The sequence below is a fragment of the Maniola hyperantus genome, chromosome 1, assembly GCF_902806685.2.
Source record: "Maniola hyperantus chromosome 1, iAphHyp1.2, whole genome shotgun sequence".
NCBI lineage: Eukaryota > Metazoa > Arthropoda > Insecta > Lepidoptera > Nymphalidae > Maniola > Maniola hyperantus.
Genome location: NC_048536.1, coordinates 614,505 through 638,902, shown reverse-complemented (window position 1 = coordinate 638,902; position 24,398 = coordinate 614,505). Strand labels below are relative to the sequence as shown.

The following is a 24,398-nucleotide window of genomic DNA, read 5'->3' as shown; positions in this document are numbered from 1 at the left end:
TACTCACGTGTTTAGTCGACGTTAGCCCGACTAGTTTCGAACCCATCCGGGGTCCTTTTTCAAGGAGTCAGTTCGCGCACGCGTCGCAGTTGAGACTGCTCCTCGAACAGCCCGTTGTGAGAGTGGCTGAGGTGGAGGTGAGACAGCTATAGATCGTCTCCCGACAGTTCTCGCTGATCTTCATCGCTGGAGCCGTCACCGTACTCCAGGCAAGGAGCTAATAGTGTCGTGTCCCACGACTGTTGTCATTGTCTTAGCGTCAAAAAGCGGTTTCCACTCTGAAGGTAGCATCCATCAATTGTCACGATTGAAAGGACCCCGGATGGGTTCGAAACTAGTTGGGCTAACGTCGACTAAACACGTGAGTAAAGCCGGGTGTAATGACATGTATAATATGAGTGATTTAGTTTATTTACATTAAAATATATTCTATGTTAGCGCTTATTCTGTTTTATTACAACTAGATGTTTTAGGATTTTATTACTATACGTCATTCATTCATTAAATATTGTTTTAAGATTTTTCACTTTTCTAAGAATTCCTTTATTTTATTTCTGTCTTAAATAAGAAAGTTTATGCGTCCTGACTTAATTTTTTTTACGACTAAGGTAAGCATCTAATCATTTGATTGCAATATGTGTTTGGACCAATATGTAACCTTTCATTTAGATTTCAATGATAATTTTTATTATGATTTTGAATAATTATTCCTCAATATTTGATTGTATAATATTATATGTGTGTTCGGTTTAGCTTGAGATGGTAACTTCTACGCCTAATTTGAGTCATGAAAAGGTGCGCTTGGACGAAAGTGGACAATCCGTGGTTGAACATGTAAGTTTTTCATTTATACCAGCTACCTACTTATAATCTAAATATATAAAAGGAAAAAGTGACTGACTGACTGATCTATCAACGCACAGCTCAAACTACTAGACGGATCTGGCTGAAATTTGGCATGCAGATAGCTATTATGACGTAGGCATCCGCTAAGAATCCTTTCTTGGATTGAAAATTCAACTTTGCTTTTGAAAATTCAACCCATAAGGGGGTGAAATAAGGGTTTGAAATTTGTGTAGTTCACGCGAACAAAGTCGCGAGCATAAGCTAGTAATTTTAAAGATGACTGTCCTTTCGCGTAGTTTACCTATGCATTGAGCATTCAGATCTATGGCAAACAATTTGTTTTCTCTTGCAGCCACCTTCACCTCCTCTTCTATTAATGGATAGCTCTTTAAACGAAAGTCACCATAAACGTACACCCCGCTCCATATCACAACATCAACCAAAAAGCGAATCACCAACCGATGACGAAGGAGTAAAAAAGATACCACAAACAGATAAGAAAAGGAAAGATATCGATAAAGAAGCAGAAAGTGATGATGATCATTCAATTCTAATACTAACCGAAGCAATGGAATGCGATTGTGAAGATGAAAATTTAGTTGGCAAAGTGCAAAATGAAGCAAAAGAAGCGTCAATAGAAAATATAGTTGATAAAGAAGAGAACTTTGCTAAAGTCACAACAATATTTAATACAGAAGCATCGACAGCTAATGAAAGAGCACCTGTTGGTGGTGAAGCCAAAAATCGTCACATCTCTCTTGCGCAGATAACAGCTAAGAGAAGTAAGGATAACAATGGGAATTCATTCAGGAAAAAAGGGATAAGAAGAGACTCTACTACTGATAAACTGTAAGTAAAATTAAATTTTAAGCTTCAGATTCGAATCTAAAATGTATAGGCCCTCTATCAACGATCTCATGCCCTCTACCTGCTTATGTACCAATCCCTTGCATTAATACCCATATTATAAACTAGCTTATGCTCGCGACTTCGTCCGCGTGGACTACACGAATTTCAAACCCCTATTTCACCCCCCTTAGGGGTTAAACTTTCAAAAATCCTTTCTTAGCGGATGCCTACGTCATAATAGCTATCTGCATGCCAAATTTCAGCTCGATCCGTCCAGTAGTTTGAGCTGTGCATTGATAGATCAGTCAGTCAGTCAATCATTTTATATAATTGACTAGCTTATGCTCGCGACTTCGTCCGCGTGGACTACACGAATTTCAAACCCCTATTTCACCCCCCTTAGGGGTTAAACTTTTAAAAAACCCTTTCTTAGCGGATGCCTACGTCATAATAGCTATCTGCATGCCAAATTTCAGCCCGATCCGTCCAGTAGTTTGAGCTGTGCATTGATAGATCAGTCAGTCAGTCAATCATTTTATATAATTGACTAGCTTATGCTCGCGACTTCGTCCGCGTGGACTTCACAAATTTCAAATCCCTATTTCACCCCCTTAGGGGTTGAATTTTCAAAAATCCGTTCTTAGCGGATGCTTACGTCATAATAGCTATCTGCATAGCAAATTACAGCCCGATCCGTTCAGTAGTTTGAGCTGTGCGTTGATAGATCAGTCAGTCAGTCAATCATTTTATATAATTGATATGCGAAAGTGTCCGAAAGAAACTTCCAGATTTTATAAACCAGCTATGTCATATATAAGTAAATTCGTTTGAACGCTTTCATGAAGCAAAATACAGATCTAATATGGTGGACCTTTGAATTTGCTCGGCTACGAAAACAAACAAAATAAAAACAAAAATCTAACATAAGGTAATTATGGCCCATATTTTCACAGGAAAATAAAGAAAAAGAAGCATTCAAATGAAAGTGAAGTTAATGTAAGTATTCCAATTCGAACAAACGAATTAACTAATTATTACCAACCAATATTTCCGCTAATTTCTTAATTCCTGAACTAAGAATTTATTGCCAAGAACCCTGTAATTTCTGTTGGCCTGAACCGGCGGGATTCGTACCCAAGGGCTCATGATGGCAGCCGAATTAGCTAACCCCTAGACCAACGAGGTGATTTATGTTAGAAATATAATAGTATTGACATAGATAAACGACATTATAAAAGAGACAAAATCTTTATACGTTCCGGAAAAGAGTGTGACATCGATGTTTGTATAATCTTGATTTATAACGCGTCTTTCCGAGTTGGCGCGCGGACAAGATATAATAAAGTTGATAATCAAAGTTATGGGCCGTGATATGACCTGTTTTCCACTGTAGCAGTGTGTTAGATAACTCGATTGTGGGTAGGTATATTCATAAAGAAAAGCCATGTTTCGTGAAATTTGGAAAGTTTTTGGACAGTTTTAGAAAGGTCGCCGGTTCAAACCCCTCCCGTTGCACTATTGTCGTACCTACTCCTAGCACAAGCTTCACGCTTAATTGGAGAGGAAAGGGGAATCTTAGTCAAGAGCTGTAGCTAATATTCTTTAAAAAAAAAGTTACGAACTTCGGATTTACCTACAATCTTTTTCCATTTTGTTTAGCGCGTAACTTATACGGCATAGATCAAATATTTTTCATTGATTTTGATAATATTAGTATGGATTCATGAGGTTTATCCCTCCATCGTTTTGACTCCAGTGTTTCTGCTGCGCGATTGCGGTAGAATGACAGCTACAATGTCACGATCGCAATCACCTCTGATTGGTTGACGCTCGCTCACTATTGGCTGCAATGCATTGTTGCAACAAGAATAGCACAAATTCAGCCAATCACAACAAATGAGATTGTAATAATGATCGATGCAGGCATGATGCAGGTCAAAAGTCAAAGTCAAAACGTTTATTCAAAGTAGGTAAAAAAATTACGCTTTTTGAGTTCGGTTTGCATTTGTAAGATGATGATAATATTATAGTGGTGATAATTTTTACGCGAACTTAAAACTAAAGCTACGAGGGTTCCAAACACATCCAGGTTTTACTAAATCGCCCTACAGATATCACTAATGATCCATTTTCATAAACCATCCGGTTCGATGTTTTTCTCTGGATAGCTTTCTTGCTCAACAACTCAACTTTAAATTGATAAAATAGGTATATCTGTATTCGAAAAATCTAAACAATTTTGAATTTTCTGCAAGATGTGTTAATTCTGCACTCGATTTATATATCGATATCGACCCAACTACAAAAGTTGTTTTGCGGGTTTTGTGCAAAATAGATACCTAGGTATCTACGCAACGAGAATTGCCAGCTAACTTCGGATGTGGTCTGTTAATATTTTAATGACTTCTGCAGCATTTTATTCCCCGAATTCTCATTATGACTGTACATCTTCTTTAATGAGCGGGTGTGACGAAACGTCCGTGTCATCGGAAGCCGTCGCCGCTTTGTAGTTGTGGCTAACGAACCGAATTCCGCGACGCTTTCCGCCAGATCAGTATATTTCTTTCAACCGCAACTATTTTGTTTTGTAAAAAGTTTCGAAATTCGTGGAATTATACCAACCTACTAATGAAAGGATTAGGGATATAGGAAGCGTTCGTTTCTTTAAATCCAAAAGACTCATTGTATTATTGTCTTATCGTTAGACGTTACCACTGTTTTAGATTTAGGCCTCTTGTAAGATATCAAAGATTATCGTCGGCCTTTCGTATCCAATCGATTCTAACTGCCGCTATCCCGATATCTTCGCTCCACTGATATCTATCTGACTGACTGATCTATCAACGCACAGCTGAAACTACTGGACGGATCGGACTGAAATTTGGCGTGCAGATAGCTATTATGATACAGGTATCCGCTAAGAAAGGATTTTTGAATATTCAATCCATAAGGAGGTAAAATAGAGGTTCGAAAAGTCGCGGAAATAAGCTAGTAAATCCATAAATGAGTGAATCTATGCCAAAGACCGAACCAGAATGTATTTCAGTGGATACCTACAGAGGTCAAGGACTCACAGATAATACTGCCGCGAATATTTCCAGACATCATTTTAGTTGCAGACTAACTGCAATGAATATACTAAAACACATCACGCCATATAGCGGCTCAGAGATCCACACACAAGTAGGACAGAGCCCTTCCGTCACTCCAAATCAAAACGTCTGTTTACAAAATAAGAAATGCTAAAAATAAGCGTCCCACCCCCAGTGTATCTCTGTACGCAGACTCGATGCGTTGCGTTTACGTTCACAGATCATTGAAATTTACGATAAAATTGTGGATATTACGTTGATTGTTTTGATTTAAAAAAAAGAGTTTCAAAGTTGTTGAGTTGTTTTCAAAGTTCATTGCTGGAGTAACAGCAGTTTTTAAATCTGAACTCATTTGGTTGGATTGAATTGGTTTCCACTTTCCAATAAGTTTGAAAACTTTCTGGATTTGCGTTTAGATGAAGAAGTTTTTATTCTATTTTGAGGCGTTCCTTTAATCTACAAACAGTGAATATAAAAGGCAATAAGCGTCTATTGATTAGTATAGTTTATGCCAAATTAAGTACCTAAATACATTTGAATAGTAACTGACAATCGTGTAATTGAAGAAGTGTAGTGCATTTACTGGGATAGGCGTTTGTTTACAAATATTGAGAACGGCTGATGTTAGCTTATGCGTTGCCGACAAAATGATGTTCAACGGGCTTCTGATGTGTGGGGACTCTGATACAAGTGATTTTACCAAAGTGAGTGTAAATGTTGTTCATAAGCAGGCGTTATTGTTGGTTTATGATTCCGTGGCGTCACCCGGTTCAGGGTCATCATCATCATCATCATGATCAACCCATCGCCGGCTCACTGCAGAGCACGGGTCTCCTCTCAGAGTGAGAAGGGTTTTGGACATAGTCTACCTCGCTGGCCAAGTGCGGATTGGCAGACTTCACACACCTTTGAGAACATTATGAAGAACTCTCAGGCATGCAGGTTTCCTCACGATGTTTTTGGTGCAGGTTACCAGCTGAAAATCAGCGCTGTATGTTCTTGTGCATCAAGTCATACAGTATAATACTGAGCTGGGACCCTTTTTCGGGTTGTGCCATACATGACGGTTTGTTCCGGCGCTTGTTTTGCTTGAAGCGCGTTGGGCTCAGGTGGAAGAAGCGCCGGAATTACCAGCTCTTAAGTCGTATGATGTGATGATGCAGTGTGGCACAGTTTGTTAAATAAATGTCTTTTCTTTCTTTCTTACTTTGCGGAAGTCCATGATATATACAAGGTACCAAAAACTTAATTTGCTATACTCCGCTGAAGTAGTCAAATCTGTATGGTGCTACATGCAGTATTGCTTGCTTGATAGCTGGATTTTCCTGCATGTTTAGCAGCGGGAGAACGGGTGGTGCATATCGTATGCTGTATGTTGCACCATACATATTTGTCTGTTTCAACAGCGGATTATACAGCGGAGCTACAGTAGCCGGCAAGAAATATTGTACAGCAACGTTTAGAACGAGATATTGGCTTCGTAGAGCGTTGTCTCTGTCACTCATACCTATATGAACGCTTCTTCCAAAAGTCATGGAAGATTTTTTTTGTTGTTTTAGGAGAGTTTAGGAGCTCACAGCGCGGCCGACAGCAGTGCAAGCGAGGCTGCGCGGGCGCACTCCCTCGAGAACAAACTGCTGGCTACTATGCAGATAGTAAGTGTAACTTGTATTATATACTAACTGCCCCAGCGAACTTCGTACCGCCTAACAGTCGATTCTTTTTTAGGCTTTTTTTTAAATTTTTCTCTCCGTAAGAACCATCCTCCTACTTCAAGAAGTATTATAAAAAAAAAATGCGAAATCGGTTCAGCTGTTCTCAAGATTAGCGATCAGCAACACATTCAGCGATTCATTTTTAATTACTACATCTCTATAAATTAGACTAGCTTATGCTCGCGATTTCGTCCGCGTGGACTACACAAATTTCAAATTCAAGTTGAATTTTCAAAAATCCTGTCTTAGCGGACGCGAATTTTGCCCCTTTTTTTAAATTGACAGACTTTCATACAAATTTCAAACACCTTATTTTTCTACTTATGGGCTCAATTTTTCAAAAACTATGATACACGTTTTCTATGTTTATAGTGTAAATACACAATTTCATACAAACAAATCACTAACTTATACACCTCTTTAGGGGTTGAATTTTGAAAAATCCTTTCTTATCGGATGCCATAATAGTGCATGCCAAATTTCAGCCCAATCCGTCCAGTAGTTTAAGCTGTGCGTTGATAGATCAGTCAGTCAGTCAGTCACCGTTTTCTTTTATATACCTATTTAGATTGCGCTCAATGGGTGGCCGATATTTATAGCTCATGAACTGTCTATTAGTGCAAGTTGCATTGATGAAAGACTAGCTGATGCCCGCGACTTCGTCCGCGTGGATTTAGGTTTCCCGGATCCCGTGGGAACTTTTGATTTCCCAGGACAAAAAGTAGTTTTCCGTTCCGTAGTAGCCCGTCCCCGGAATACAAGGTAACGTAAAAACATTTAAACGCATGATTCTATAAAAATCCCGTGGCATCACCACGATTTAGGAATGCAATTCCTTACAGCATCATCAATATAAATTTATAACCAACAGTTTCTAAATCATCAGGATTGAAGAGTTGGAATCCCAATTTTTTTTGAGATACCTAATGTCGCAAAGTTCAGAAATCTCGGAGATTTCAGTGTAGGTATACAGGGTGGCCGGGGATGTGACGTCTAAAAGAAAAATTTAAATCTATACTCTATACTATTATATAAAGAGGTAATGTCGTTAAGTTTGTTTGTAGGGGGTAATCTTTGGAACTACTAAACCGATTTTAAAAATTCTTTCACCAGTAGAAAGCTACATTATTCCTGAGTGACATAGGCTATATTATATACACGCGGGCGAAGCCGCGGGGATCAGCTAGTACCTTATATTGAGGGGTATCCAAATCACCCCTATGTGTGTTCAGCGATTTTTAGTAGTTTAGGAGATAAGAATTTTTTAACGATTTTTTTATAATTTTCATCTGTGGTTTTTCTTTTTTTCTTTTTCTGTAGAACTTTTTTGGACATTTTTTTTCGTGGTAATTAGGAACCATAAACTCAACAGCTATTGCTTAAAAAATAATGGTTTACCTTGGCATTATGGAACATGACTAAAATTTTATCGAAAGTTCAAAATTATATAGGAATATATTGTATAGGACATAGGTAGAAAAACAAAACTCCTCTTTATTTGGCGTGAACACAGCAGCTAAATAATATTTGAACCTCTCAATACGGGCTTTATTTAGAGGTGGCTTAATTATAACTGCTTGAAACTAATCTCCACTAAGCCCATTAATATCCATAGCTAATGATTGTGTTCTTATAATACCGAGGGGGGATTGGCCGCTTAAGTGTTGGGCAACATCCGTTGGCGTATCCACTGCTGCATCAAAATAAATATCGTACTCCTTCAAACTCTGCCGGATACGAGTGTGGACAGGTGCTGAGCTTGGTGACTGAATTTTGTTTTGTTGTGATTTTTGTTTTGTTTGGGTGACGTGCTCGGCAGACAAACAAACACAGTTATTGTTTTGAATAGTGGTATTGTGATGTTTTCCTTCCTTGAAACGTGTGGATCTAAATTCAAAAAGCCACTAGGGCTAAGTTGGAGGGGGAATATAATACGTTCTTATTTTATAAGTAATGGAGTTTTGTGGGTAGTCTCCACATCTAAAGCAGTAATAGTGTTCTGTGATCTAAAGTACTTCGTAGTATTTCGCTGCAGATTTAATTTAATTAAGCTTCAGCAATGCGCGGGGGCTGCAATTACTTAGTTCTTAGGCAGGGCGAACAAATAAGGTTCCAAAATCTAAAACAAAAGCATTGCTGTTTCATACCTAGTTTTAGTTTTCACTTCTGTCGACAGTCTCCAGTGAATGCCATATTTTAAATAATTAGGCATGTGCTTGAAAAGAAAGAAACACGTCAAAATATTTTTTCTATTGTATTGTAATATTTTGTCAGCTAAAGAACAAAGAGGAAACGGTGCGAGTCCAGGCAGAGAGCTTGGCGCTAGCAGAGGCGCGCATCGCTGCCCTCACCGCCAAAGCACACAAGCACCAGGCGCAACAAACTCCTGTAAGTTATGTCAACTCGAAGGTCATCATACTACAGTTTATTTTGGTGGGATGCTTCGGCTCTGGCTAGTTACTACTCAACCGGCAAAGTCGTGCCGAGAGTTCCGGTACAATGCCGACGGTAGGAATAGAATAGAATAGAATAGAATGTTTTTTTATTCATGTAAACTTTTTACAAGTGCTTATGAATAGTCAGGTAGGTAGTTGTAATTTACCACTGGTTCGGAATGCCGTTCCTACCGAGAAGAACCAGCGGTTGCTCTTTTTAATTTTTCAATTTACAATGTTATTATACCGTACTATACAAGCCATTGCAGCCCCGTGCATTGCTGGAGCGAGTCAAATCCAAGCTTAGCTTAGCTTAGCTAGGAAACTGATAAGCGTTATCATGCCCTTTCCAAGTTAGCCCGCTTCCAGCTCAGACTGCATCATCACTTACCATCAGGTGTGGTCGCATTCAAGGACTTTGATTAGAATTAAAAATTAAAAACCCTTTTTACAAGCTTTTGTTTGTTTGTTTAGATCAAATCTTGCAAGCTGAATTAGAACCACTTCTTATATCATACGGAGTTGAATTTTGACATGTTGGTTCACTGAATTTTCACGATAAACATGACCTAAATTGACATCCATGATTAGCTCCAGATGAAGGAACTCTTCAACGGTCAACAGCACAGACATGAGATTTTGCATATACATTTTGTTATGATAACCGGTATTAAGTTGTACCATGACATGGTTGCTGCACTCAGGGTTGATCTGCTAAGTACCTATGGAACTCCTCAATGGTCAGCAGCATATACATGGAATGTTGTATACGCATGTAATTATGATAAGTGGTAATTCATCCTAAGGAGGAAACTCCTCAACGGTTAACAGCACTTGAATTGTTGTATACTTACGCATTTAATTATGAAGGCCCATGCGAAGTTTCGCCATGTTTCATGATATGGTTAATTCTTCTTTTCAGAGTTTTTGCTAAAAGCTTGTGTTCAAAAGTGTTTTTTTACTATTACTACACTCAAAGCCCTATTTTACCCCTTTAGGGGTTGAATTTTGAAAAATCCTTTCTTAGCGGATGCCTAAGTCATAATAACTATCTGCATGGCAAATTTCAGCCCGATCCGGTAGTGTGGGTAGTCCAGTAGTTTGAGCTGTGCGTTGATAGATCAGCCAGTCACCTTTTCCTTTTATATACTTAGACGAAGGCCTGGCTATCACTGGCTCTGTCTCTATACCTACTGTTTGTAACTGCGGTGGTTTGTTTCAGTTGTTGAGTACTCGCAGTTCGTCGGCCGGCAGTCACGTGGAGATGAGTGACGCGTCGTCCGCAGCCGACCTGCAGGTAATCGTATCATAGGGTTCTATTTCAGTGGGACTATTTTAAACGCGTTGTTTTGACACGTGCATGTCACGTGCGACAGTTAAGCGATATATGGAGAAATGTTAGCTGAAGTTTCTACCCCAGGAGTTAAAAGGTTAAAAGAAAATGTGTCATAAATCATAAGCCTAATAAACCTCTAAACCATTTTAGTGTTTGGGCGTACCTATCTAATATGCTAAATAAACGAAATCTACCTGTCTATTAATTATTTCTTAAAGAACAAATTATGCCACTTATGATACCTATGTCAGGGCACAGCCACCCGGCTCGGAGAGCAGCCCCCCAATTGTGTAAGAATAACGCAAGAATAACGTTTTCATCGTTATCGTAATCGTCGACAAATTCTGCCCTTTGATTGGCTGTGAAAAAATGTAAACAGCGAATCAACCAATCAAAGGGCAGAATTTTTTGACAATTACGATAATAATAAATACGTTTTTCTTATACAATCGGGGGGCAGATTTATAAAACAACAAGATATAAAACCAAAATTAAATTAATTAGGTACATAATTGTTGTAACAACTAAAATATCCACTAGATTTTTAAAAAAAATGGCAACTTAAAGTTATCTTAATGACAAATATAAGTACCTACCTACCAGAACAAATACCAATTGATTTAATAATTACTTAGCGCAAAATCGAAGACGTCTTGACTCTTGTCGATTGAAATTGAAAGAAAGTTATTTTTGTAGTGAGTTGTGAGTCTACGAATGTTTTCAAAGGAGATAATTAGTATTGCATCGTAACGTAAGTCGTAGATATTTATTTAAACATGAACACTTTTTAATTATAAAGATGGCGGCCTTTATTTTAGGTCATGGACCACAAAATCGTGAACACCCTGCGGGAGAACCTGGCCGTGATCGAGGAGCTATATCGAGATTGTTTTTATGAAGTGAGTACAAACAACAGAAGTTATTCATTGAGTTGATAAGCAATTTTAAGTATGACTTTGTTAAAAGTTCTGAAAAGATTCTGAAAAAGCGGTTCGCGACTTCGTCCGCCAGGACTACGCAAATTTCAAACCCCTATTTCACCCCCTTAGGGCTTGAATTTTCGAATATCCTTTCTTAGCGGATGCCTACGTCATAATAGCTATCTGCATGCTAAATTTCAGCCCGATCCGTCTAATAGTTTGAGCTGTGCGTTGATAGATCAGTCAGTCAGTCACCTTTTCTTTTTATATACCTACTAGATGATGCCCGCGACTTCGTCCGCGTGGATTTCGGTTTTTGAAAATCCCGTGGGAACTTTTTGATTTTCCGGGATAAAGAGTAGCCTATGTTCTTCCCCGGGATGCAAGCTATCTCTGTACGAAATTTCATTAAAATCGGTTGAACGGATGGCCCGTGAAAAGCTAGCAGACAGACAGACACACTTTAATATTAGTATGGATTTAGATATAAAAAATATGTTTTCACAGTCAGCAAAACAAGAGGAGCTTATAACGATTCTGCGAAGATCTTATCTGGACATGCGACTGGTAGAGCGACAGAAGGCGGAGCAGATCGGTCGCTTGCAGCATGTCGTTCACTCTCAGAGATGTTCCCTCGAACGATGTCAAGTGAGGAGGTTTTTACAGATATTATACTTATTGCAATTACAGGTACTAATAAGCCAGATAACATTGACCTTTATCAATTACTAGCTGATCCCCGCGACTTCGCCCGCGTAGATTTAGGTTTTTAAAGATCCCGTATAGCCTATGTCACTCAGGATTAATGTAGCTTTCTACTGGTGAAAGAATTTTTAAAATCGGTTCAGTAGTTCTAAAGATTACCCCCCACAAACAAACTTAACGACATTACCTCTTTATATAATATACAACGGGCCGTGCAGCAGAAATCGTAATATTTTAATTTCGCCATAACTTCAAAACCAAACGTCCAATTTTAATCATTCAAAGACCAAATATTATCTCCATAAACTGTTCTTAGTGATGAAATCATTTATTTTGATAAGGATTAATAGCATGAGTAAAATAAACGCGTTTAAATGTAGTCCAAAAAAAATTCAAGATTTTTAAATAAAAAAATGGTTGCTGTGCCTCACTCGACATAGATGGGTATAGTGTGTCGCGGACTTTTTTGTAGATATTTATAAGATCTACAATTAATTAGAACATTTTATGGTTCTATCTTTTATAGTTTAGGCAGCGTACGCAAAATAAGTAACTTTTCTGGTTGATTTTTTACACCTTGTGTCCGAAAAACCCAAATATCTTACGGAACCCTATTTTTTTCCAAAATAAAATATAGCCTATGTTACTCGTGGATAATGTAGCTTTCGAATGGTGAAAGAATTTTTAAAATCGGTCCAGTAGTTTTTGAGCCTATTCAGTACAAACAAACAAACAAACAAACAAACAAACAAACAAACAAACAAAGTTTTCCTCTTTATAATATTAGTGTAGATTATAAACCTTCAAATAAAATGTTTGTACTCTATTTGTAGTAAATTACATGACGTTTACTCATAAATCACGACATTCGGATGTACTCACAGGTCAACAATCTGAACTGAATCTTAATCGAAATCTTAATTTCATAAACTTGATTTTAAAAACTCTGAAACTGCATTTATTCAATATTCTATAGTTATAACACCAAACTAAGTCAATCTAAGCCAACGGGTCAATCTAAACCAACATCTCAATGTAAACATTTTTTCTTCGTTTCAGGATATTGCAATGGAAGTGGAGAATTTAAAATCGGAGATAACAAACTTCTTGAACAGTTCGCAGAACAACGACTCGGTACTGACTTGAAACGATCTAACAACACTAACGTTTGGTGTGACCTTCTACTTAGTACTAACGATTCCCACGGGATAGTGGTGCGTTAATTTGAAAAAGAACAGAGTTCAAATCATTGGTATCTTTAAAAATTCAAACATCGAAATTGCATGATATCTTTACGTAAATTCAATCAAAAAGAAGATGATTATATGAAAAATAAAACGATACTCGGGATCTTAGAATTCGTTTTTTTTTAAATCTTAGACTAGCGCTTGGCTGCAATAATTAGACCTGCTGGCAAGCGTTGATGCAGCCTAAGATGGAATAGAAAAGTTTTTTATTTAAATAAACATCTATAAAGCTCTTTGAAATCATCAAAAGACTATTACTGGTCCGGAATGCCTGCATTTAACAGCAACGAACCAAGCAAGAACTACCCAGAAACTCGGCGGTTGCTCTTTTCATTTTAATTTAAATTACTATAACATCAGCCATGTATAAATGAGCAATTTACGCGGATTTGTATAATCTTTATTATGCTTTTTGTATGACCATACCTTTAATGATTTTCTAAACATGTAGGTACCTATAATAATCAAAATCTTGTAATAGCTACCGTAAAGATTTATGGATATTTTCATGTTTAGCTAGCAATTTATTTTACGGGTTTCCTTATTTTGTGTGTTAAATAAAATCTTGTTAATATAACCGTTGTTTTGATTGGGCTAGGGCGTGTGGGAGCGCGAGGACTGTGCGGGAGACGTGGCAGAGGACTTGCGGGCCATCGCACACCAACTGCTGCGGCTACGAGACATGCTCAATGTATGTTTGTGATGCATAGGATGCTGCATGTTGGAGCTTGAAAGCCGCTTTTCCATGCCGTTATTTGTTAAGGTTCCGTACTTAAGGGCTGCGAATGGGACCCTTTTTCTTCTTCTTCTTCGCTGTGGGCTGGTTTCCGCACTTAAACGTTTCGGTCTGTTGTGCGCGCATCGCCTCTCCCCGCCGAAGTTTTCACTCCAGCCATCCAAGCTCGCTCCAGAAGCCGAGTAGACCGTCCAGGTTACCGAGGGTTTCATGGAGTGAGGTTTGGGAATCCAAATGGCGCCAATGGGACCCTATTACTAAGCCTCCGCTGTCCGTCCGTCCGTTTGTCCGTCTGTCTGTCAGCGGGCTGAAACTTATATGGGCCGTTATGGTATTGAAGTTTTCATAATGTGTATTTCTGTTCCGCTTCTTCTTCTTGTCCTTTATCCCGCGCTATGTGGGGTCGGCACAACATGTCTTTTTCATGTTCAAGTGATATTTTTTTGGCACCTTTATCCTTTTTGCCTTGATAAATTCGTTTGTGTTTTCAAGTTTTTTAAGTGTAAATCATAAAATGTTAGTTAGACCAAGTTGTGCGTGTGTGTGGACTGATTTGCTATATATTTGCTATTATTTAAAAAAAGATTCCGACGAATTGAGAACCTCCTCCTTTTTTTGAAGTCGGTTAAAAATTGCTTACAGACAGACTGCACGTGTGGACTGGAAGAAGAAAATATGAAGCTGAAGAAAATTAACGAAACAATGGAGGTATGTCGTCACAAAAAGTTTCCTTAAAACCTTATGACGAGTTTGTTGCTTTTCTATCATCATCATCATCATCATTATCAACCGACAGACGTCCTCTGCTGGACATAGGTCTTTTGTATGAACTTCCACAAACCACGGTTTTGTGCCGCCTGAATCCATTGGCCCCCTGCGACTCGTTTGATGTCGTCTGCCCACCTAGTGGGGGATCTTCCAATGCTGCGTTTTCCGGTGCGAGGTCGCCATTCCAGCACTTTGAGACCCCAACGTCTCGGTTTTTCTAACAATATGCCCTGCCCATTGCCACTTCAGCTTCGCAATCCGTTGAGCTATGTCGGTTACTCTAGTTCTCCTACGGATCTCCTCATTTCTAATTTGATCACGTAGAGTAACTCCGAGCATAGCTTTACCCATCTATGTAATAATAACTACTTTAATGATCACAGATACAAATAGGTGAGCTGCGTCAGCGGATCAATGACTTGGAATCATCATTAGACAGTAAGAAGAATATGGATCAACAATACCAAGCGAGAATTCAAGAGAAGGAACAAGAGGTAATACTGCTTAAACTCTAGAACCAATAATAGAGAGAGTTATTTCTTCTTCTGTTGTAGTTTAACGAATTGCCTGGCACAGTGGTTTCCGGTTTGATTCCTTGGAACGTATAATCCCTTGATTATCTCTGGTCTCAAAGATACTTCACTTGTGCTGTATAAGTCCCACAAATTGCTAATGCGCGTGGCCGCTATTTTAGTAACGTCAGTACTAGACTGAAATTTCGAGCTGATGGTATATTTTTATATTGGCTGACGTCAAAATGACATCATTTCGATGTTAGTGATACATAGTTCCAGCGCAATAGCAATTTGCGCGACTTATAAGACATTGCTACCTGCCTTTCATGATTCTAGGTCAACGGAAAGTACCCTGTAGGTTTTGATTCCCTTATCTTGACAAATACGACATGACAACAAAGTGATGCTATAGTTAATTATCAATTATCAAAAAATAAAAGTATCGATTACCCGGTATGTGACGTCACCGCATTAGGAAATTGCCATCTCGATCTGTCGCGAAAAGGTGTTAAAGCACAAGTAAAGGAAAAAATCTGAAAACCGATAATTTGTGGTTAAGTACATCATTAAAAAAATGTGTTCACGAAAAATTTTTTTTACTAAACCACATACAGATGACGCTGTCCGTCATTTACTTGCAGTGTTCTACGTAAAAGTGTTAGGTATACCTTGTACTATGATACGGAACCCTTCGTGAGCGAGTCCGACTCGCACTTGACCGGTTTTTCCTCTGGAGATACGGAAAGAAGAAGAAAGAAAGAAAATGCATTTATTTGTTGTTGGTGTCACAGATAAAAACAAAGCACAAATGTAACATTTTCATCTGTGACACCACACCAAATGGGTGTACAAGCTCAGCATAATGTCTTGCATCATATGCGTTAACACGCATAACATGCAGGACGCTGATTTTCAGCTGTGACAGTTTACGGAGCCCTAAAAAGGTTCTCGGTTGGATAATTTTGGTTCTAATTCGTGTTTTTCGTAATCCGCAAGCTGCAACACATGCGGGCCCAGCTGGTCGCGCTGGAAGCAAGCACGCGAGAGCAGGACTCCACGTGTGACGCGCTCAATTGCAAGTTAAAACAAATGGAAGGTAGGACCACACTAATTCATTTCCATTCTGTGACATTAACTAATTTTTCGGACAATTATTTGAGAAAAAATATTTCGGCTAGAAGTATAAACTATAAATTATTACGCTTTTATTGTTTGCCAGCTCATTTATTTATTCTGTTATCCGAATGCAGTGGTCTTGAAGGACAAGTCGTTGGAGTTCCTGAGTGTGCAGCAGCAGTGCGAGGCGCAGGAGGCGACCATCAAGGAGCTGCGTGAGGAACTCAACAGAGCCGATATGATGGCGCAGGAAGTGAGTGCCTTATTTTTATTAAAATAAGGGTTATATTCGCCAGTGGTTTTTTACCTGATCAATATTTTGGTATGGTGAATTTTAAGGTGGATTCACACTTGCGCACCTGCACGAACCGTGCATACAACGCGCTTCGAACGCCTGTCACAAACGCGTATATAATGTTCTCACTCCAAAAAATTACGAACATATGCACGTAGCGACGTGTGCAACATGCACGCGAACCGCTCGCAATCAATTCGTGGACACCACATTATGTTCATGATGCGTGTTGTATGGTGTGGGTCCTTTAATAGCACCTTGAACTTTTAGAAAGGTGGATTTGAATTATTATTGATTATTGATTGTTCGTTATTCCCGTTGAGTCACACCCCCGTGAGTAACACTGTGACTCAACGGTAATTTTTGGGAATTGTTTTCCCGTTGAGTAACATGTGACTCAATGGGATTTTTTTACCCCGTTGAGTCACACCTACATATTGTAACAAGTGTTAACGCCGTTCGTAGTGTATTTACGGCTTTCACTCCGCAATATGCATGCGAGTGAATAGCAGACATTAGAAAACTCTACGTTATCTACTATTATTTCCACAGAGTGGGCAGGTGCGCGAGGAAGTGTCGTGCCTGTCCGCACAAGTGGCGCAGTGGCGCGAGCAGCTGTCCACCACGAGACGACGACTACGGGCCTTGGAGGCTGAATTACAACGTGCAAGAGAACACTGTCGACATCTGGCGACACATTATAGGTATTGTTATCTAAGTGCACACAACACACATCGTGTGGGTCCACCAGTACAAGTCACGTGCACATGTTCGTGAATTTTTGGGAGTGAGTACAAACATGATCAAGGGTGGATCCAGGTTTTTTTTTCTGGGAGGGGCACAAGGGGTGGCCGGGCAAAAAATCAACAAGAACAGTTAGAAATGAACTTAAAGTATCATACTTCAAGTCAAGTTTTTTTTAAAAATTCAAGTATGTATGCTACCGTCTGGCACCACGTGTAAATCCGCCCTTGAACTTGACGCGTCTGTAGCTGTTCGTGCGTGTACGCAAATATGGATCCACCTTTACATGAACAACAAAGACAAACCATGAACGCTCGCATCCTCATATTCTTCGTTTTAGCTAAAATGTGGTTAAGCACCTCAAAAGTTAATTAAAAAGTTGGAATTTCTTGGCTCATCGCCACCCTTCTATATTTTATGGGCTAAATTTTAGTTCTGCTATTAAGTTTAGATAAATTGAAAGTTAAAGTAGTTGTTTATCCGGCAGGGAAAAGGCTCAGTTGGCCGAGGAGCTACAAAGTCAGCTAGAGGAGGCGCAGAGTCGAGGCACAGAACTGTGCGGGGAAGCGAGGCGCGCCGTCTGCGGCGTGAGGCACTGGTTGCACAAGCAGAGGCAGAAGAATAGGTTTGTAGTCTTTACTTTCTTCATAGTTGCCAACATACTATCAGACTTGATTAGGATTGCCAGATGCACGGTAATTAAAAAAATATTAAATAACACGACTCTGCCAAAAACGATCAAAAAAGTTTTTTTTTTAACATTTCAAAATGGCGCCATACAGCTGCTATATTAACTTATTTCAGTGTCATTAGGGAGGATTTTAACGAATAACGATACCTCATACACTGCGACAAGGCTCTCTTGGCACTTAAATTACTTTGTTCTTGTTTGAATATTCTAAGCCTTTGTTCTCCAGCAGCGCCCCCCTGTCAATGTCATTCAAGTGCCAAGAGAGCCTTATCGCACTGTATACTGAATTCTCTATTTTACAGAGAACTAGAGGAAAAGATAAAACAGCAAGAAATATTGATACAAACATTACAACAAGGCGCAAGCAATCCCACAGAACATACCGGCGTAAACGAGAACGAACCTTGTTGCTCGAAACACCTAACGCGGGTTGAAGCGAGACGCAGCGATCACAGTTTTGTGAGTGCGAGCGAGACGGGCTGCTCGAAGTGTGCGTCTAGAAAAACAATTATTGGGAGGACGAGTGAAAGCGAGATAGCTAGCAGTCCCGCGCCTCCCACTCCGCCGAGACGATTGTTGAGGAAGAAAGCGTTCTGTGGAGATATCGTAAGTTCTGATAAGCTATTGTTCGCTTCTTGGTCATTTTTAGGTTTCCGTATCCGAAGGTTGCCAGCAGGACCCTAGCACTACGCCTCTGCTGTCCGTCCGTCCATCTGTCTGTCTGTATCTCATGAACCGTAATAGGTAAAGATGTAGAGAGATGAGTTGACACTTTCTGAGTATGTAGGTATTTCTATTGCCGCTATAACAACAATTTTATATTTCAAAATGTACTCCATGCATATTATAAAGTATCGGTATGGAACCCTTCGTTTGCGTGTCCGACTCGCACTTGACTAGTTTTTCATACGATGGAAGTTTGTCTCCTCATTGGAACTAATTACTTATTAGTTTGTGTTGTAAGATCTACTTAGGGGGAAGTTTATTGATTCGTTTGAAAAACGATTGAAAAAAATCCCGTTGAGTCACACCCCCATGAGTAACACTTTGACTCAACGGGTTTTTTTTGGAATAACCCTTCTAAAAGCCACGTGGCCCTGCGAAGTAGTTTTATTAATATTTTTGCTGTATGAATAAATTGTTAATCTAACTGTTGGTACAGCGGTGCCAGTGGCCGAGCACGCGCGATACCTCCGTCCAGCGTCCCGCACGCAGCGACGCGAGCGTCAGCGTGCGGCTCTCCGGCGACCGCCTGTCGTCCTACATGGACGTACGTACTCCACTAACATCTCCTGTAGGCTTTGTTTGATCTTATTCCACCCTCCTTTTTCTACGACCGCACCGCACGCCACCGCAAACAATTCCACCCTGACCACCTGGGTGTCTACTGTCTGGAGCACTTCGACCACCCTTTATGCCAGATCCTTTTTCCACGCACATGAAAACTGTGGAATCAACTCCCATCGGCGGTGTTCCCATTAGATTACAACATGGGGTTATTCACGGCGCGGACCAACAAATTCCTGAAAGGTCGGCAACGCATTGGTACCTACTGAAAATGTTCATGTAATGGCACCGATTCTAAGCACAACCTAATTATAGAATATTCGCACACTCTTCTTACTATTATAATATGAAAAGGACAGAAGCAGTTTGACATTTCTAAATTTAATTTTTAGATGGTAAAACCCGTGATTTTAGCATGCACTCGCGAACCTACTGTTTAAATTTTTAAGTGTAAACCATATTTTGATAAATTTAAGTTACTTACATGTCCAAGTTTATACATTTATGAAGTACTTGTATTCATTAAAACAAATGTTAAATTGTTTAGATATTCTGAGAATGAGCGTAGACAGAATAAACTGTGTCCTATGCAACATACAACAGCACTTTTTGGTAATAGTATCTTTAATATGGCACCTCAGTTGTACAATAAACTACCGGCATCATTGGCTGACCGAAATCTAAATATTAAAACTTTTAAATATAAAATTAAAGAATTTTTACTACATAAAAGATACTATTCCATTAAAGAGTATTTAACAGACACAAATTTATAATAAGTTGTAGCATTTTTTTATTAACAGTCTTTAAATTAAATAGTATTGTATTATATTGTTAAATCTAGTAGATATGTATAAAATATAATTATTAACTGTATAAAGATAAGTAATAATAGATAATTCAATTGTAATTTAAGTCAGTAAGTTGGTTTTATTTTTTTTTTTATTTTTGCATGCCATAATATGGCTATTTGTGGTGAAACTTTAATAACTGTAACATCTGTATATACATACATACCCACATGTGCAATAAAGAATATTTGATTTGATTTGATTTGAAATTTGTATTGTGCACTAAAATTTAGAGTCTTTAAATGTGAAAGTCATATTCCGTTCCTTTTTTAGCATTAGTAAAAAGAAAAGGATGCAGATACTCTAAATTTAGTTCAGAGAGAGACTAGAGAATCGGGGCCAAAGTGTGGTAATACATATTTCGGAATTTAATTGTATAAAATATCTGTTTCAGAGAGGAATATCATCACCCACGGAGGAGCTTCTGGAGCGAGTGGAAAGAGCACACGAAGCTCTCGCGGAGGCGCACCAACGATGGTCGCGGGGCGCCGCTGGCCGGGACGTCGACAGATAGACAATAGACACAGTAGCCATAGATAATAAAGTCAATATAGTCCGTAAAAAATTACTCCTCACGCGCCATTTTAACTCTATGGGTCACCTGTACTAAAGTACACGTAATATCAAAAGAAAATCGTACTTTTCACATGGACACAAAAAGTTAAAATGGCGCGTGAGGAGTCATTTTTTACGCATTATACCTGTCTTATTGCTCCAACTACAGCTATAGGCTCACAAACCATTCTCAAAAATCCTATAACTGAAATGCCGTAGGACGTCAACCTCGGGATAGGCCGTGAAGCTAGCAGACAGACAGACTGACTCACTTTCGCATTTATATAGGGTGTAACCAGAACGCTGGCAAAAACGAAGACAGGTGATAGTACCGGATGTTTACTGATATACCACAAAAAAAAATTGTGAAAAAAAATATTTTTAAAAAATCCTATAAGTTTACGATATATTGCAAATAAAACATCTGACTGACGCTAGAGGTCAAAGAATGTTGCGTAAGTAGGCCACTCGGAGTCAATGCCTCGTCGTAGGTGGGGCATTGACCCAAGTTTTGCACGCTGTACATTGCGGATTTGAAAAATACTAAATCATTAAAACTACAAAATGAGACAAATGGTAATTATGGTATTGGATTGTGTTTAGGTAGTATAACAATAACGCTTAGTTTTTGCTAGCGTTGGTTACACCCTGTATAATAGTACTCATCACAAACGTCCATTAGAAGTTTCGCTTCAAAAGGTGATCCCTGATCAACGACCAGTTTGCAACAAACTATGAAAACTGCATCTACTAAAGAATATAATAGAACCGTTTTCCCCCCGTAGGGTAGAAAACGATTATTTAGGTTTCAGCCGAAGCTTGACCCACATTGAGATTAGCTGTCAAATATCGTACTTATTTGTCTATGGTCAGCCTTCATTAATGTGTCCAACCCCATGAGTATTCGATCATCCTGGTCTGTGACGCGACTTAGTGCCGACTAGGATCACAGATCACTTTCCTTCAGTACCTGTCTCATAATAGCTGTCAAGTTTTTAAGTGTGTGGGTCAAGCTTCGGCTGAAACCTAAATAATCGTTTTCTACCCTACGGGGGGAAAACGGTTCTATTTAGGTGTTCGAGCCTCCGCTTGACCCACATTGAGACGTGTTTATATTCTGACGGCGCTAATCGCGTACTGTGACCAGAATGTATGGTTGTAATGAAATGAAAAACATATAGGAACCCAATTATTCACTATATTATGCAATTACATAAAATCGGTTTATACAAATCAAATGTTATTATATTGGAGTAAAACTGCTCAATAATGGATTATTCCTAGCCCTATTTACATTCATTGGACTAATCTCTCTAAAGTAATGTTTGAATACTGTATTTTCAGATTTCCAATTTCCCCGCTTCAAGATATCATCTATTGATTCATGCCTGTTATACAAGATGTCAGATGCGACCGCTGCCCGGAAGCTTCCTGATGGGCCATGTATACCGGCTTCCTTCAATAATGTCCGTATCCAGCCTGCTATGACTGTACGAGAGGCATTCTTCACTTTTCCCCTTGTTGTAATAAAAAGATTATATATTTCTTTATGACTCGCTCTTCTTTCACTCGATTTCTCAACTTGAGTACGTACCCACGTGACTAAGTCCAATTTTGGATTGGAAGATTTGATAATCCTCCAACCTGACTGTCGATATTCAGCCCTATCTGTCTTTGAACCAAACTGTGGCCATAAAGTTAACTCAGACCCGTGGTCCACCAGAGAGTTGTTGTCCATCTTTAACAAGAATAACTGCTAGGTGTCGTGACACTTCGAATAAACTTTCTGTGTTGATGGTATATTCATTTAAATAGTTAATGAGTTTTCCAATTGGCCATATTGCTGGCATTCCCACACTGGGATGTATTGGTTGAATTCCTTTTAATATGTGTTTTATGACTGGGTGGTTATTCATGAGCTCAGCCTTTTCTGGATTAGCGAAATTCACCACCACAGATTTGTGTAGCAATATCGTTTTAGGAGCGAGTTTAATCTCGTTGTGTAAATAGCCCAGGTACTGTGCTAATTGTGTTACCGATGGGTTACGAGGTGAATACCTTTCCCGTGTGCACCATTGCAGCCATCTATCCCACGCGTGTTTGTAGGTTTTTTGTGTAGACCTGCGCCATGACGCTTCTAGTAATTTGATATTATTTTGGGGCCATCCCCTTAAGAGATTGGACCACTCCGTATTTTCCATACCTGCAATTGTAAGGACTCTACTGCTGGGGGTGGCCTCCCCGTCCGGAGATCTATTAAGTGGTTCTCTAAATTGTGAATTGTCATTGGGGCTAACTCTGCCCTCTGTTTCAACATTGGCTGCCAAAAAGTTCTTTCCCAGTTGGGTGCAATGAGCAGATAACTTCCCGTGCAATTGTCTAGGTGATGTAAAACTCTGGGTATCAGTCCCGGAGGAGGAAAGACATATGCTAGCTTGAAGTGCCATGTCCTTGTGAAAGCATCTATGAATAGGGCTTCCTGATCCCGAGCGTCTTCTGACACATATGCATTCACCACTGCAGATTCCTTTGAGGCAAACAAATCTACCTGCGGTTGACCGAATCTCTGGAATATTACTTGTATTATCTCCCTGTTCAGGTGCCACTCTGGCAATTGACTGCAACGAGACAGACTGTCTGCGATTCCATTGTATCGACCTGGGAGATACCGAGCCAAGAGATGTATGTTGAATTTTCTCAGTAGTTCGAATATTGCAAATGTCATTTTTAAGAGTCTGATTGATTTTGTTCCCCCCTGCTTTGTGAAGTAAGCAACGACTGTTTTGTTGTCTGTTTGTAACATTACTGATTCCCCTTTCAACTTGGACCCCTGTAACCTGAGAATCTCGTATACCGCCCAGAGTTCCTTTTGATTGCTGTGCCAAAATTTCTGGATAGGGTCCCATAAGCCGTTTAGATGAAGGGAATTCACCAATGCCCCCCATCCTACGTCTGCTGCATCTGTTATCATGAAGACCGTTGGGCTCTTCATGACTATTGGGGATTGATCTCGAGCATGGTCTAGCCACCACTGTAACTCTTTGGTAACGTCCCTTGGAATAACGTATTTTTGGTATGGTTTGTTCTCTGGTAATCGATTCGCATTTATTTGAATGAGTCTTGAATGCAATCTCCCCCTTGGTACCGTAAATGCTGCGAAATTCAGTCTTCCTAGTAACATTTTTGCCGTTTTCCAGCACCAAATTTTCTTTTTTAGTATGATGTTGATTATTCTCATCAGTTCTCTTGATTTCTCCTCCGGGAGTTCTTTTATGTTGTTTTTGGTGTCCCACTGGACGCCTAGAAAGATAAGCTGTGTGCTTGGAATTGTTCTTGATTTTTGGTAGTTGATGCACCAGCCCAACCTCTCCAATAAGTCTATAAGGAATTTTGCATGTCTCTGTAGTACATGAGCATCTTGATGTACAACCAAGAAGTCGTCGAGATACACGATTATCCTTAGTCCCTGTTCCCTGCAATAATGGGCCAACCAATTAGTGATTTTTGCAAATGCATTGGGCGCCGAAGCTAATCCAAATGGGAGACATGTCATCTGATAGAAGTACCCCTTATAAGAAAGGCTAAGGAATCTTTGATGTGCTTTCACAATAGGAATGTGAAAATATGCTTGAGATAAATCGATTTTGATCATATGATCATTCGGTTTCAAAAAGGAAGGCACCCTATATATATTT

At 39.3% G+C, this 24,398-nt stretch overlaps 1 protein-coding gene across 3 annotated transcripts; it reads left to right on the top strand.

The window, feature by feature from the left end:
• The first annotated feature begins 689 nt into the window (after nucleotides 1–689).
• On the top strand, nucleotides 690–21,472 carry LOC117988220 (golgin subfamily A member 6-like protein 26). Of its 3 annotated transcripts, none has more exons than XM_069500563.1 (19): nucleotides 690–834; nucleotides 1,199–1,695; nucleotides 2,649–2,691; nucleotides 6,347–6,442; nucleotides 8,777–8,890; nucleotides 10,160–10,234; nucleotides 11,092–11,172; nucleotides 11,701–11,883; nucleotides 12,958–13,032; nucleotides 13,744–13,836; nucleotides 14,524–14,589; nucleotides 15,033–15,143; nucleotides 16,161–16,260; nucleotides 16,415–16,533; nucleotides 17,128–17,279; nucleotides 17,807–17,944; nucleotides 18,313–18,616; nucleotides 19,173–19,280; nucleotides 20,543–20,741. In XM_069500563.1, the coding sequence occupies exons 1-19, from the start codon at nucleotides 760–762 to the stop codon at nucleotides 20,660–20,662; spliced, it is 2,550 nt and encodes an 849-aa protein (XP_069356664.1). In that variant the 5' UTR covers nucleotides 690–759; the 3' UTR covers nucleotides 20,663–20,741. The 3 variants fall into 3 exon arrangements, with proteins under 3 accessions (XP_069356664.1, XP_069356665.1, XP_069356667.1); XM_069500564.1 differs by having other exon boundaries at nucleotides 11,701–11,841; nucleotides 20,543–20,740; XM_069500566.1 differs by lacking the exons at nucleotides 690–834; nucleotides 1,199–1,695; nucleotides 2,649–2,691 and adding an exon at nucleotides 5,222–5,491 and having other exon boundaries at nucleotides 20,543–21,472.
• The last annotated feature ends 2,926 nt before the right edge of the window (nucleotides 21,473–24,398 follow it).

Excerpts from the sequence above, each read along its gene's own strand:
- LOC117988220 (XM_069500563.1), top strand. The coding sequence starts at position 760 with ATGGTAACTTCTACGCCTAATTTGAGTCATGAAAAGGTGCGCTTGGAC. Across the intron at positions 11,173-11,700 it reads ATCGAGATTGTTTTTATGAA|TCAGCAAAACAAGAGGAGCT; the intron begins GTGAGTACAAAC and ends ATGTTTTCACAG. Across the intron at positions 13,837-14,523 it reads GGCTACGAGACATGCTCAAT|ACAGACTGCACGTGTGGACT; the intron begins GTATGTTTGTGA and ends AATTGCTTACAG.